The sequence below is a fragment of the Impatiens glandulifera genome, chromosome 7 (genome assembly GCF_907164915.1).
Source record: "Impatiens glandulifera chromosome 7, dImpGla2.1, whole genome shotgun sequence".
In the NCBI taxonomy this organism is placed as follows: domain Eukaryota; kingdom Viridiplantae; phylum Streptophyta; class Magnoliopsida; order Ericales; family Balsaminaceae; genus Impatiens; species Impatiens glandulifera.
In genome coordinates, this window is record NC_061868.1 from 44,763,689 (window position 1) to 44,778,520 (window position 14,832).

Sequence of the window (14,832 nt, forward strand, 5' to 3'; positions counted from 1 at the left end):
TACAGATCTAGATAGAGAAAGAGATTAAGAAATCTTACCTTGATAAAAAACATTATATATATATATATATATATATTATTATGAGATATATATAACATGAAAAGAGAATAAAAAGGAAATATATCCTTTAATAATCTGATTATATATTTAAAAATTGTGCTGCCTCACCCTCTCAAGGTAAAATTTGATGAAATATTTTATAAAAATATTAAACGTGCCAGTGATCAGCATTAAATTTAATTGCATAAATGACTACTTTAAAATATATGAAATTATTCCCACACTAACGCGAAGGAAAAACTTGTATAGATTTATGGAATTTTCAATAATTATAGTCATTCAATATATATTATTAATAATGCTATTAGTATATATCGATTTCCATACTCTTTTTAGAAAATCAGTAGAATTGGTCGGGAGTTAATTGTTTTTTTTTGAAAAAAACTCCGATAATTTATTATGTAACATTTTTTTTCACATCATTATGATTTTTAATATAGATGTCCTTTTAAAATCAAATGTTGCATTTTGAAAGTTTAAGATTGATTTGAAACTCACAGCAAAGTAAAGGGAATTCTTATTTTCTTGACTAATTTCGAAATATAAAAACCAAAGACAAGCTAACCAATACTAGGTTACGGCTGTAAACAAAAAAAGAGAGATTCTAAAATGTCTGCGTTTACTGCTCCAACCTTAAACCCTCCAACAAGAGCAGGTTTCTCTTCAAGAACCTTCTCAATCGCTTCTTTTTCGCCATTTTCACCGGGTAACAGAATCTCGAAAGAAGATAAATACCCATCAATCTCTCTCGCCGCAATGTCGACCCACCGTTGGCAACAGCAGCGTCTCAACGCTTTAGTAGGAAGCGACCATAGTGAACAAATACTCGAATCTATACAAGAATCTCTAACCAACTGTCTAACGGAGACAGATCTTCATCTTACTGTCCCTGGTCTCAAGTCCAAATCCAGAGGCAAGGTATAGTCGATTGCTATTATTTTGAATTTTGATCATCCAGTAATATTAAAGAGTTAATTCTACCTTCCGATCAGAAATTGCAATTTAATTCATGGGTTCGCATTTTATTTGAAGGTTAGAGACATCTATGATGCAGGGGATTATCTTGTTTTGGTGACAACTGATCGACTGAGTGCATTTGACAGGAATCTTGCTTCAATTCCATTCAAAGGACAGGTTAATACTGCATTCATTTCTGTATCTGTAATCATAACTGTCGAGATATATTAGAAATTCATTAGTATATTTGATTCATATGTAGGTGCTCAATGAGACAAGTTTGTGGTGGTTCTACAACACTGAACACATAACCCCCAATGCTGTTGTATTATCTCCAGACAGGAATGTTACAATTGCGAGGAAATGCTCAGTCTTTCCGGTTGAATTTGTTGGTCAGTTACTTCACTCACTAAACACAATATGATATAATTTGATTTTGTTAATAATTTGATTTTGAAACTTGGCATAGTTAGAGGATATGTGACCGGAAGCACAGATACTTCTCTATGGACAGTATATAATAAGGGTTTGCGAAATTACTGTGGCAATGTTCTTCCTGAAGGTACAGTTTTAATTCATTTGTGGCTCTCTTTGATTTAAATTTGATTTTCCACATGATTTATATAAGCAGGTTTGGTGAAAAGCCAGAAGCTTCCTGCAAATATACTCACTCCGACGACAAAGTCTGCAGACCACGATGTTCCTGTTACTCCAGATCAGGTTTTGTTTTTTGTTGTTTATGCAAAAGATGTTTGATAAACAGTGATTTTATTTTTTGGGTTATGACTTGGTACAGATTGTTGAACAAGGATTGATGACTGAAACTGATTATGCCGAAGCAAGTAGGAAAGCTTTAAGTCTGTTTGAATATGGGCAGGTGTTTGATCTCTTTTACTCATTCCTCGAGCTGTTTGACTTCATGATTCTAATTTTGCATTCTTTTTCTATTTGAATTTTCAGAATATTGCTTCTGAACATGGATTGATATTGGTCGACACGAAATATGAATTTGGAAAGGATTCGGATGGTAAAATTGTTTTAATTGACGAGGTTAGACAAATCATCAGTCTATGGGAATCTTTTCTCTAAACATATGAACCATGAAATTTTTTAGCATTTGATTTCCATACACTATCGACAGATTCATACTCCAGATTCAAGCAGATATTGGATTGCCAGTTCCTATGAAGAACGTATTCGAAATGGTCTGGAACCTGAAAACATAGACAAGGTTCCATTATTTAAAATTGAATTTATTCCTTCGTAATACCTTTTATTTTATTTTATGCCAATGACATTTTTGAGACAACCAATTAGGAATTCTTGAGACTGTGGTTCAAAGAAAATTGCAATCCTTATGAAGACGAGGTAAGTCTAAGATATAATTTCTCCTATTTTTAAAACTCTTTATGTATTGTAACACGTGTATATTGGGAAATACAGGTTCTTCCTGAAGCTCCAAAAGAACTTGTTTCTGAACTAGCCCGTCGGTATGTTAAGCTTTATTCTTGAATTTAAAGCAAATTTGTAAATTTATATTGATATGGTGTGTAATGGCAGATACATTTACTTGTTCGAGACGATAACAAATTCAAAATTCGAGCTACCTGTTTTGACTGTAAGTTTTTGTACTATGGTATGGAATGGATCAAAATGAAGCTATAATGGCTTATTTATTTGATATTTTATATGAAATTGTTTTCTTGGTAGCAGGAACCGATACATGACCGAATATCGAAAAATGTTTCAGCTGCACTTTCAACATTGCGATCAGTCTAACTTGAACAGAGAAAGAAGGGTAGTGTTCATTTCGTCCTCCTCTGTACAACATCAATTTTCCTATCCATTGTGATAAAATTACTATCTTTTACTTCTTACATATATATTTAACTAATTATGTTATACTTTCTGTATATTTAACTATTTATGTTATACTTTCTGTATACATCAAAATGGATTTCTATGTCGGTTCCAATGATTTTAGAGGTTTTTTTGGGAAAAAAAAAGAGTGATTTGAAGAGACCAAGTCATGTAAGCTCAAAAAAGGATACTTTTTACAATTTAGCACCCTTTAATAGTTAGAAACTCCATGTTTATGACTGGATTGTGAACCTGTTAATCGGATAACGCTATTTTAAGGTCTGGTTCGGTTCTACTTGCATAAATTGTGCCAATTGGTTTTATACTTAAGTCACAGTCAATTTGAGAACTGTTCAAGGGCGGGTCGCGTTCAATTTAATGTTATTAAAACCGGTTGGAGAGGGTTAAAGTGCTGATTGAACCACCAATACATTCTAATCTAGTTATTTTGATGTGATTTTAGATGGTTAAAAAATGCAGTTTGTGGTAATAACCAATATCAAATTTTACCCATTAGCAAACCAAAGTACCTTAAATTTATTACTTTTATCAAACAAAATGCTAATAAAGTACATCAAATTATAGAAACATAGTATAGGTAACTTAAGAAAATTATTATATTTATTAAATTCATATATTTGAAGAAGGATAGAATAATAGAATTACTTAATTTTCAGTCATTTGGTTTTTGAAACCCTAAAAGTCCAGACCTAAACAACTAAACAGAAACATACCTAAATGTCCAAATTAAAAAAGAGTAAAAAACAAGACCAATATTAACAACACTAATTACCCATTTCTTGATGAATTGAATCTATTCTTCTTCCCATTCAATCTATTATCCTCTCTATATCTAGATAAATAACATACCATTTTACCGATATACCTTACATAAAAACCAAGGTGATCGATCAAACACATGATTAACAAATTAAATTAAATTACATGATCTAGCTTTGATGAGGAGCTGGTGGCTGGACTTGGATTGGGTTCATTAGACTTATTAGTATTATTATTATTATTGTTATTGTATTTGGTCTCTCCATAAAAGTAAGAAACAAATCCCCATAGAGACAACACTAATGAAACACCTTTCTCCGCCTCAAACTTCTCCTTATAAACCACCACCGCCAGCACCTCCGTCACCGGCAACAAAACCGCTATTAACACCGCCGACAGCAACGATGATCCCGTAAATATCACCCCTATCACCCCTAAGAAGAAACATTGCCATATAATTCCGTTACAAACTAAAACAACGTAGTACATTCCTTCTCCCAATTCATATCCCTTTGCTTCCCTTGGAATTGCCTGTTATTATGTCATCAAATTAGAATCAAAATATTATCTTTTATCTTAGTGATCCTACTCTTTAATAAAGTACCTGAAAATCTTTATTGATGATCATGCCGATTGTACATAAAACAGTAGCAAAGAACGACATAACTAACTGCATCTCCATTACCAATGTATACGTTACTTCAATCTTTGCCTTCTTATAAGTCAATTCAACCAACGGTAATATCAATGCGTACAGAGCAGCCGCCGCCACTGTCACAATGAATCCCATACAATACTCCCATTTCGTCTCTCCCTTTGGCCGATCACTTTCCGATCGCATCGCCAACACCCCTGCTCCTAACGTCAGCAAGACAATCGCGTTTACAGAAAACGGAGTGAATTTCTGTCGGACGAGGAGAAAGGCGAAGAGGGCAGTGAATGCCAGCTGCGAAGCGATGATGAGGGCAGAGGTTGAAACAGGGAGTTTCGCGACACCGTAGGCGTATAGATAGTCGTCGGCACCGGTTAGGATTCCGATTACTGAGGCGGCGAGGAAGATACGAGGAGTCATGAGGAAGAGTTTTGGGGAGGTTTTATCGAGACGGCGTCGGATGAAATTGAAGAAGAGGGGCAGGAATATGATCGGCCAGCCGGCGGTTTCGAGACCGGAGGAGAGCCACACGCGTTTGCCGCCGCGAATGAAGTAGAGGCGGGTGATTAAAGGGCCGCCGCATGTTCCTATGACGAGAAGAGCTGCGTTTATGATCAAGAGAAGCTTTTTTGTTTTAGTACTCATGGTTTGGTCTTTTTGATCCTGCATGTTTGGGAGTTTGTCATAATTAATTAGTAATTAGAGTGAGAGATTAGTGTGTGTTTAATTATAACTAAGTGTGATCATGGGGATAGGAATTAGTTAGAAATTGTTTTTGTTGTTAACTGTTTTACCGAATTATAATGAATTCTGTTTCCGGTATTAATGTCTCCCCTTAAGGGATTGTTGACGAGATTAAATGAATTACTCAGATTCAAATAATTAAAATCATTTCATCAAAATATAATAATGAATAATTTGTTAAATTATAAAGAAATAATAATTATTCGATAGCATCTCCGCTACTCCCAAGCTCTTCTTCAAAACATGACGAGGAAGAGCTTGGAAAAACGGAACTGCTATCAAAGGAGAAGATGATGGGGGGAGTCGCTGGTTAGTATTTGAAATCTATTCGGAATAAAAACTTTTCACAGGTTTAGGATCAAGAGAAGCTTTTTGTTTTTGTTTTTGTTTTTGTTTTATAGATCTTTCTGCTCCTCTATAATTGGTGGTGTTGCAATGGAGACTTTTAAAGAATGGTTGTGTCATTGATAAAGTAATTCTAACTGATTCCAAAGAATAATGGTGTCATTGAAAAAGTATTACCAACTGATTCCTTTTTGAATAATTAGAGCTACTTTGATAATATGTTTTTATTGGATCTTTTTAAAATATTTATGTGATTATTGAAATAACTTTAAGAAAAGAATTATTACCTAAAAGTTAAGCATCATGTTGATGAACGGTCAAATGTTAACCCAAAATTTATTCAAGAGAAATGTAGTTATAGGTCCCACCTTAATTGAAATGTTTTCATTAAAATCGCCATGTTTGAACATGATAGTTAATTTTTTTTCAAAAAAATAAACTTTGATTAGAAAATAGTGTAATTATTGGTTTTATTTCAATTTAAATGATGATTTTTCTTAAAGTTTACCATTTGTTTTTTACCTGGGTTGCTAGCATGATCCTCCTTTAAATTATAACGTTTTTAAATGTAAGAACTTATTAATTTGAATTATTTCAGTGGTTGAAATTTATAAAATTGAGGTGAATTAAAAATGTTTTTTAAAGATAAAATAAACATATTAAAAATTTCAAGTACATAAATATTAGGCGACAAATGAGTTAAACTAAGTTTAAGTCAACTAGAGTTAGAGTTCAACATAGTTTTTATTAACCCGACTTGAATTCGAGCTGAATTATTTACCTATAAGTTCGGTTCGACTTAAAAATTTGAACTAATATTAAATTTGAAATTTGAAAAAAAAAATTATTTAAAATTTTAACATAAAATAAAAAGAAAAAAAAATATTATTTACATATTATCAGATTAAAACAAATATATTTTCGCAAAAAAAAATTGGAAAGAAAACTAAGATTTATTTAGAAAAAAAAAAGAGAAAAAGAGCTATATATTGTTCATTAATATCATAATTAATAATTAAGAGAGGTATTCGATTATTTATTTATTTTTACTAGAATTTGTTTAATTATTTATTTATTTTTATTAAAATTTGTTTTATTACATTTGGATGAGACTTTAGAAAATATAAGATTAAATTACTCTAAATTTTTTTAATTTTTTCATTCGAATTCTATATTTGATGAAATATTTACTAAATTATTACCCTTTATTTTTAAGTTTATAAAAAAATTTAAACCACTAATATTTTTGTTAAAGTTCATCCTAACTCTAAATCCGTCCATATTTACGTACCTACATAAAACTAAAAAATAAAATAAAAATTTAAATAGTAATAATTTTTTTAAGTAAGAAGTAATATAATAATTTTATTTTTTGCTATAACAGGTTTATTTCAAGCAACCAAATCCCAAACAACAACCGGTAAATATATAACCCTAAAAATTAAAATGCACTCATCTTATTGTATCAGTCAAGTAGGACATATATCCCTTATTGGGCCGATATATTTTAGGGCTCAGGCCCATTTTTGAATTTTTTACAGGAAGAAGGTGAATTATTCATAATTTTCTAATTCATTATTATTTGTCTCTTATTCTTAAAAAATAAAAAAGAATAAAAAAAAAGGTAAGACTCACATGCATACATTCGTTTCATGCATAATTTTTTTTTAATTTTCTTAAATTAATCTCAAACCGAAAACTGCTTGTAATTTTGCCCATTAATATAATGTGCTTAGTGTTGTCTAGGATTTTTAATTTCATAAAATTTATAATTAATTAATTTTAGAATCAACAACAAATAAATTATGGTAACTGAAAAAAATAGGTTTGATCAGACCAAATACCCACAAGTTTTGGGCCAATATACTGAGAACTTCATCATGTCAGCCCAAAATGTTTTATCAGTTATAACCCAAGTACATAATTTTTTAAATTTTTTTATTTGAATTCATATTTATTTTCAATCATTTGGTATTTGAAAAAATAAAGTTTGACTAATTTGAATCACACAAAGTCTCAAGTCAGAGATAGCTTATACTTATAGTGGAGGAGGGGGTCTATTTTCTTCTTCTTCTTATCCATGAATGCTCATTTTAATTTTATTTGTTTACAAATTAAATAATTAATCGATCAATTCTTATATTATAAATTTGAAATAAATTATTCAAACATTACCGTTTTAATTTATTTATTAAATTACTATAGATGATAAATTAGTTTTCACTTAAATAATTCATTTTTTAATAATTTTCAGATAAAATTGTTCTCAAATAGCCCCCACAGTAATAAGCCCTCATGCCATAATTCAAGGAAACATTTGTCAAACTTTCACAAATATGGTTAAACAACTATTTAAAAAAGTCATGTTTATTATAATCAATTAAAAATTCGTCATCACTCTATTGGCCAAACTAATTTAATCATTTATCTTAACATTGATATATATATAGTTGCCGTGGAAACGGTGGAATGTAGTTTTGATTTAATTAATAATAAGTTAGTTTTATATTATATTATGAAAATTGAACAAATTTTCAAAAAGAGAATTATTTATTGTGAGTGGTAGATGATGTACTAGTGGAGAGATTGTCACAAGAGAATAGTTGAAAGTAGAACAACATTATTAGTAAAAAAATTACTTAGTTGAAAGGAGATTTCTTTAATCATCTGAAAATGAAAAGTTAGTTCTAATTTCCAAGATCATAATCTTCTTTCAACTTAAAAGATCATGGAGACTACGAAAAATGGAATCCATTATCGAGTTTGTGGTTCACCTATATCTTTGTGGGCTAGATCGAGTTGATTTTTGTAATAATGAGTAATTATAATTTTAGTTGATTAGAAATTTAGTGATGTTTTATATTGTGCAAGTAGTATTCAAATAATTTATAACAAATGATCACGTCATAATTATAACTTGAACTGAATAGAGTTTTCACTATTACATATGTTGCTACATCTTCTCAATATAATGTAATAGTGAAATTGAGTTTTATTAGGGAAAATGATAAAAGTTTAGTTTGAAATGAAAAAAAACAGGCTAGCTAGTGTGTTTGGTAGAATATACCTATCTAGGGTAATATTATCAGATGTAATTATGGATGATTTTGAAGCATATATACCATCACACTTTGCTTGGAAGATTACATCCAAAAAACTTTTTCATACAAAGTTATTTATGTTAGATGACTTTTACACATAAAAATTGCTTCCCCATATTTTGCACCCCCCCAACATGTCCCAGATTTCTTTAGGTTCAAATATTATAAAAAAAAATATAGCTTTAATACAATACGATGTTTTTGTCTATTTTGTTTATATATATATATATTTTAAATGATACAATATAATATAAATAATAGTCGTTTAATCATAACGACAAAACAATATAAAAACACGAGCGTTCACATTGTCACTAAAGACACCCGAAATATAATAATATTAACCATTTAAAAGTAACAAAGCAAAATATGTTAACAAACGAACAAATATAACATATTTGAGTTATAATTTGTTTCTAATCTAGATTAATCAATACGTTTGTGACATTTATTTGAAAGAAAAACCTAAACAAAAAATTCATAATTCCTTGTAGCATCCTTCTATTTGGGCATTACTGGTGTCATGGTGACAAAGCTCATGATACGATTCACTATGGTCCTCCTCTTAATGAAGAGAGGTTTGTTTAAAATAAAGTAAAGATTATCAAATTATTAGATTAACAAAGAACCCACTAAAATATCTAAAGTGCCAATAGGAAAAAAAATATTGGCATCGCACAAAAATGTAATAACGACGCATTAAATAAACAAATTAGGATCTCAATCGATCTTGATATCTTTTCTGATATTTATTAACTAGTTTTTGACATAATTCCAGTACAGATTTATAATTAATAATTTTATCCTTTGAGAATCATATGTAAAAAATTATTTAAAATTGTTGATACCACATATTAAAGAAGATCATGCATGTAAAGATTAAATTATAATGTAAAGTAATATTGTAAACTAAGTACAAACTAATAATACAACAGTTCTGTATGATCAAGGATTAATTCCTCATAATATATATATATATGATGATTATTTTGTAAGCTATTAAGGAACATAAATTAATTAATATTAATTGAAGTACTATTGACATCATCATGATCAGTTGGTCGTGTCTTAGCTAGCTCAGTTTCAACGACTAGTTGGTTTGAAGGATTGGGCTCATTTGACTTATTAGTATTAGTATTATTATTATTATTGTATTTGGTCTCCCCATAAAAGTAGGAAACAAATCCCCAAAGAGACAAAACTAGTGAAATTCCTTTCTCCGCCTGAAACTTCTCCTTGTAAAACACCACCGCCAACACCTCCGTCACCGGCAACAGAACCGCTATTAACACCGCCGACAGCAACGACGATCCCGTAAATATCACTCCAATAGCCCCCAAGAAGAAACACTGCCATATCAATCCGTTGCAAACTAGAACAAAGTAGTACATTCTTTCTCCTAATTCGTATCCCTTTGCTTCCCTTGGAATTGCCTGCCACGTCATCATATCCATGCACATTTATATTTAATTAAATAAATTAGAAATAATTTAATATTTGACTAATTGGTTGGAATGGTTTACTTGTCCATACACTATGGCCGGCTAATATATACTTCAAGGGTTGATGTTAAATATGATGTGGATGTCGATGGTGACTGTTATATTGTATTTTTATTTTATATTTTAATTTACAAGATTTTTATATGGAAAAAAAGTTAAATTTGGGCTAAATTCTCTTCACGTACATAGTCAAAAACCCTCTAAGTCACTAAAATTGGCAGTAAAAACAATTTCATTTTTTTTATTATTTTTTTGAAATTTGATATTCAAAACTCTAATTTTATTAAAATTCAATAATTAAATTATACATTTAATAATTTAACGGTCTGGTATTTGAAACGTATAAATTTAACAATAAAAACTTCAATTCAGAGATCGAATTGAGTCTCAATCAGGAGTCCCTATTTACAATCCGATCATTAATTTTAAAAAAGAATACAAATATGTTTTTGAACATTTTTAACGGTTCATGACAATACTAAAACCCGTGGACAGCTAGCAAAGTTACTTCATAGTACATACCGACATAATTATATCAATGACTTGTTTTGATATAATTTGGATTTTTATCCAAATTATATCAAAACACCTTTCGATTTCATTTAAGATTTTTGTTTATAATCCAGTAAAGACAGTCAACGATCAACAATTTTGGCTATGGATAATAGGGTCCACTCAAGCTAATTAATTATTTATTTCCATTAGTTATGGGAATTCCGTCCGGTGTGTGTGTTTTACTATGTGAGAGAGAAAGGGAGAAGAACTGATTAATTACCTGAAAGTCGTTATTGATGATCATGCCGATTGTGCAGAAAAGGGTAGCGAAGAAGCAAATAACTAACTGCATCTCCAATACCAATGTATAAGTAACCGTTTTCTTCGCCTTCTTATAAGTTAGTTCAACCAACGGTAATATCAGTCCGTACAGAGCAGACGCGGCGATCGTCATAAAGAATCCCATATAATACTCCATTTTCGTCTCTCCCTTGGGCCGATCGCTACCGGTTCGCAGCGCCAACACTCCGGCTCCAACCGTCAGCAAAACCACCGCGTTTACGGAAAACGCGGTGAATTTCTGCCGGACAAGGAGAAACGCGAAGAACGCGGTGAATCCGAGCTGCGACGCGATGATTAGGGAAGATGTGGAGACTGGGAGTTTGGCGACGCCGTAGGCGTATAGATAGTCGTCGGCGCCGGTTAGGATTCCGATTACGGTGGCGGCGAGGAAGATGCGAGGAGTCATGAGGAAGAGCTTGGCGGTGGAAGCGGCGGATTGGCGGCGGCGGCGGATGAAACTGATGAGGAGGGGGAGGAAGATTATGGGCCATCCGGCGGTTTCTAAGGAGGAGGAGAGCCAAACGCGTTTGCCGCCGCGAACGAAGTAGAGACGCATGATTAAAGGGCCGCCGCATGTGCCGATTGAGAGAAGGACGGCGTTAAGGATCAAGAGAAGTCTCTTTGTTTTATTGTTCATGATTGTTTCATCTTTCTGCTCCTCCATGATTGATGATAGATACTGTTACTCTCTCTCTCACTAGATTTCTGTAAGGATGGAAAATTCGTGGTGCTGCAATGGGGGTTTTTGAAGATGGAGTTGAAGGGATGCTTACGTCACACTCTTTCATGATTGTTTTTGAAGATAGTTTCTTGATATTATTTAAGAAAGAATTTAAATAAATAGTTTAGGTAAATGTCACGAAAATGTTAAATCAATAACTCAGACAAGGGTCTACTGTATATAGTTGAAGTTTTTTTTTCGTATTAATGAGATTACTAGATAATGACCTAGTTTTTAGAAATGGTTGAAATTTGGATTTATGAAGATGATATGATATGCATACTTTGTGTAATATTCCAATTATTTTTTTTGATAAATTATCTGGTTGAAGAGAAATTGACGAATTTTTAATAATCATATTTGTCTAATGTTATCAATTATAATACTATTATTATGATATTTTCTCGGATTCGTTTCTGAAAGTCTGTAGAGTCGGTTGGGATAAATCGTTATTCTCGATAAATTACGAGTTCGATAACTTATTGAGTACCATTTTTTTATGTCATTCTTTTTTGTTGTGTGTTTAAACGATTTTGATCATTTTTAATACATATAAACCATTTGAATTTTTTTATTTTAAACATTTTTAGGTAGTTAAAGTGAAAAAAGTGAATGTTAAGAATCAAAAGATTTTGGCTCGGCTCTGTTTCTAAATTTTATTTTTGTGTTTCATAAATCTGGAAACATACAAATCTTAATTTAATCATTGGAAACAAGTATCTCGTGATATATTTTAAATGATAATATATAATATATATATATATAGTTTCAAACTTATCTTTGACTTAAAAATATTGTTTGTATTATAAAATTAACTAGCATTTTTTTTAAAAAATAAAAATAAAATTTGATTATTATATATGAACTTTTGCTATTAACGCATATGTCCAAACTAGATATATATTAGTAAAATTGTAGCACTAACTAGTGTATGGAATATGGATTAATATGACTTTTTTTTAAAGTGAAAGTAGCTAATGTTAATGTTAATGGTAGTTAATTTGTGTCTTAGGCGTTTTTTAAATAATACAAATAAAATCAAACATTATTTCACATTTTCATTCACCTATCATCCATTCTATCACTAAAGTCATAACTAAAATACTTTTCATTTTAAATTATTATATTTTATTTATATATATCAATACTATTTAAGTCTTTTTACCAAAAATAATCATTATTTTTTTAAAATTATCAACCATAATTCTTTTTTTTCTCCATTTAAAAAAAAAAAAAAAATCAATTCCAACAAAGCCTTAAATATTAAGGATACATTTTTATAAAATCTATAAGTTCGCCTTTAAGTATTTTTTTCCATTCTATCACTAAAGTCATAACTAAAATACTTTTCATTTTAAATTATTATATTTTATTTTATTTATATATATCAATACTATTTAAGTCTTTTTACCAAAAATAATAATTATTTTTTTTAAAATTATCCACCATAATTCTTTTTTTCTCCATTTAAAAAAAAAAAAAAAAATCAATTCCAACAAAGCCTTAAATATTAAGGATACATTTTTATAAAATCTATAAGTTGGCCTTTTAAGTATTTTTTTTTAACATTTTATGTTGGCTCCAATAGTTATAATGAACTGATTAGATTAGTGTAGAGTAGTCGAGGGTAGAAGTCTTATCCAAAAAACAAAATTCTAAAGAAATAATAATTTTAAACACTTTAAATTATATTGATTAATAATTTTAATAAAAGATTAAGGGAGCTTGATTCAAACAGTAATAATAATATGATTATAGAATAATGAGAGTGTAGTGTTAAATTAAAATGAATTTATTATAAAGAAATTATTACTATAATTTTTTAAGAAAATTAGGATTAATATTTCAATTATATTTTTTTGTTTGATTAAAAATATAAAATATTTTTATTGTTTATATCATAATTTTTTAAAATATACAAAATATTCAAATATATAATTTAATAAAATAATTAATAAAGATATGGCGTGTTTGATTCAGTGTTTAATCTGGACATTTAATTGCGTAATAAACTGATGAAAAAAATTATAATCAAACATTTTTAGGGTTTAAATTTAATTTTTTTTTCTATTTCTCTACACTGAAAAATAAACTGGAATGAATAAATTGAATTCTGTCGAGGAGAATAAATTAAAGTAAAAAAAGCTGAATAAACTAAAATAAATAAGTTAAGTATAAGCTGAATTAAATTTATTACTTATATTTTAAATAATAATAATTACTTGATATTATTTAAATAATTAATTTTTTTTAATAAATAAATTAAAATTATTATTATTATTATAATTATAAAAGTATGGATAATATAATTATTTAATATATATATATATATGTATGTATATATATATATTTTATTTGTTTAAAAAAAAATATATTCATTGGATGGTGTATTATGAGGTGATCAGACACCTAAGACTAGTAGGTTCACTTGAATTTCTCAACATTTGGTAGTTGGTAATCAAATCAATATATGAAATTAACATCATGAACGAAACACTTCAAATTATTTAGTTTATCTTTTAAAAGAATTAAATTATCCTGACTCTAATCAAGTAATTAAGCATTAACTTCTCTCCCTCTCTTTGAATGGTCCACGCAAGCAAGAGTAAAGGGTTTCCGCACATTTATTTTCACATTTAATATTTAGATATTTTCTTGATTTAGTAATTAATACAAAACAAACATAACTCATTAAGTGAATTTAAGATTTATTACTGTAATGTAAATGTTCATGCTAACATAGCCCAATGAATAAATGTCTGTCACAAATAAAACCTAGAATATAAATACGTAATAATAAAATAAAAATAAAAAATGAAAGTGTAATTTTTTTGTGTGATGATTCTTTATATTTTAGAAACTAGCTAGATTAATTACTTTATAAAGCATATAATTAATTTCACTTGTGGAGCTAGATATTCCTAATCTTGGGTCTCATATGCAAGACCTTTTGGCATCACTATTATGTAGTAAATTAATTATTTAAATATTTGTACGTATATGATCAAGTGAAGGCTGAGATTCCTAGATCTTTAATTATCCTAAGAATAGTATTTTCACTGATTCTCCATTTTGGGCACTTTATTTGACATGGCATGAATCCAAACATATATATGCACCAGCTTGATATCTATCTGACTCTCATTTAGCCACTTATGTAATAGTACATTATATTAGGGACATTAGTGAGTTGAAACCCATAAAAAAAAAATTTAAGATAAATATGTGAAATTATCTTTTAATTTAAAAAATATTTAATTTAATACATTTATT

At 29.3% G+C, this 14,832-nt stretch overlaps 3 protein-coding genes across 3 annotated transcripts; 1 reads left to right on the forward strand and 2 right to left on the reverse strand.

Moving 5' to 3' along the window:
• The first annotated feature begins 644 nt into the window (after positions 1-644).
• LOC124945438 (phosphoribosylaminoimidazole-succinocarboxamide synthase, chloroplastic-like) lies at positions 645-2,923 on the forward strand. The gene is made up of 12 exons (XM_047485881.1): positions 645-978; positions 1,093-1,194; positions 1,280-1,409; positions 1,487-1,579; positions 1,649-1,737; positions 1,814-1,894; positions 1,978-2,067; positions 2,159-2,248; positions 2,335-2,385; positions 2,461-2,507; positions 2,578-2,635; positions 2,731-2,923. The coding sequence occupies exons 1-12, from the start codon at positions 670-672 to the stop codon at positions 2,794-2,796; spliced, it is 1,206 nt and encodes a 401-aa protein (XP_047341837.1). The 5' UTR covers positions 645-669; the 3' UTR covers positions 2,797-2,923.
• Positions 2,924-3,813: 890 nt separating this feature from the next.
• On the reverse strand, positions 3,814-4,978 carry LOC124910028 (purine permease 3-like). The gene is made up of 2 exons (XM_047450653.1): positions 4,262-4,978; positions 3,814-4,188 (listed from the first exon to the last, which is right to left on the reverse strand). Exons 1-2 carry the CDS (start codon positions 4,976-4,978, stop codon positions 3,814-3,816), a joined length of 1,092 nt encoding a protein of 363 aa, XP_047306609.1.
• A 4,456-nt stretch (positions 4,979-9,434) lies between these two features.
• On the reverse strand, positions 9,435-11,547 carry LOC124945471 (purine permease 3-like). The gene is made up of 2 exons (XM_047485917.1): positions 10,777-11,547; positions 9,435-9,932 (listed from the first exon to the last, which is right to left on the reverse strand). Exons 1-2 carry the CDS (start codon positions 11,500-11,502, stop codon positions 9,513-9,515), a joined length of 1,146 nt encoding a protein of 381 aa, XP_047341873.1. The 5' UTR covers positions 11,503-11,547; the 3' UTR covers positions 9,435-9,512.
• Positions 11,548-14,832: the final 3,285 nt, after the last annotated feature.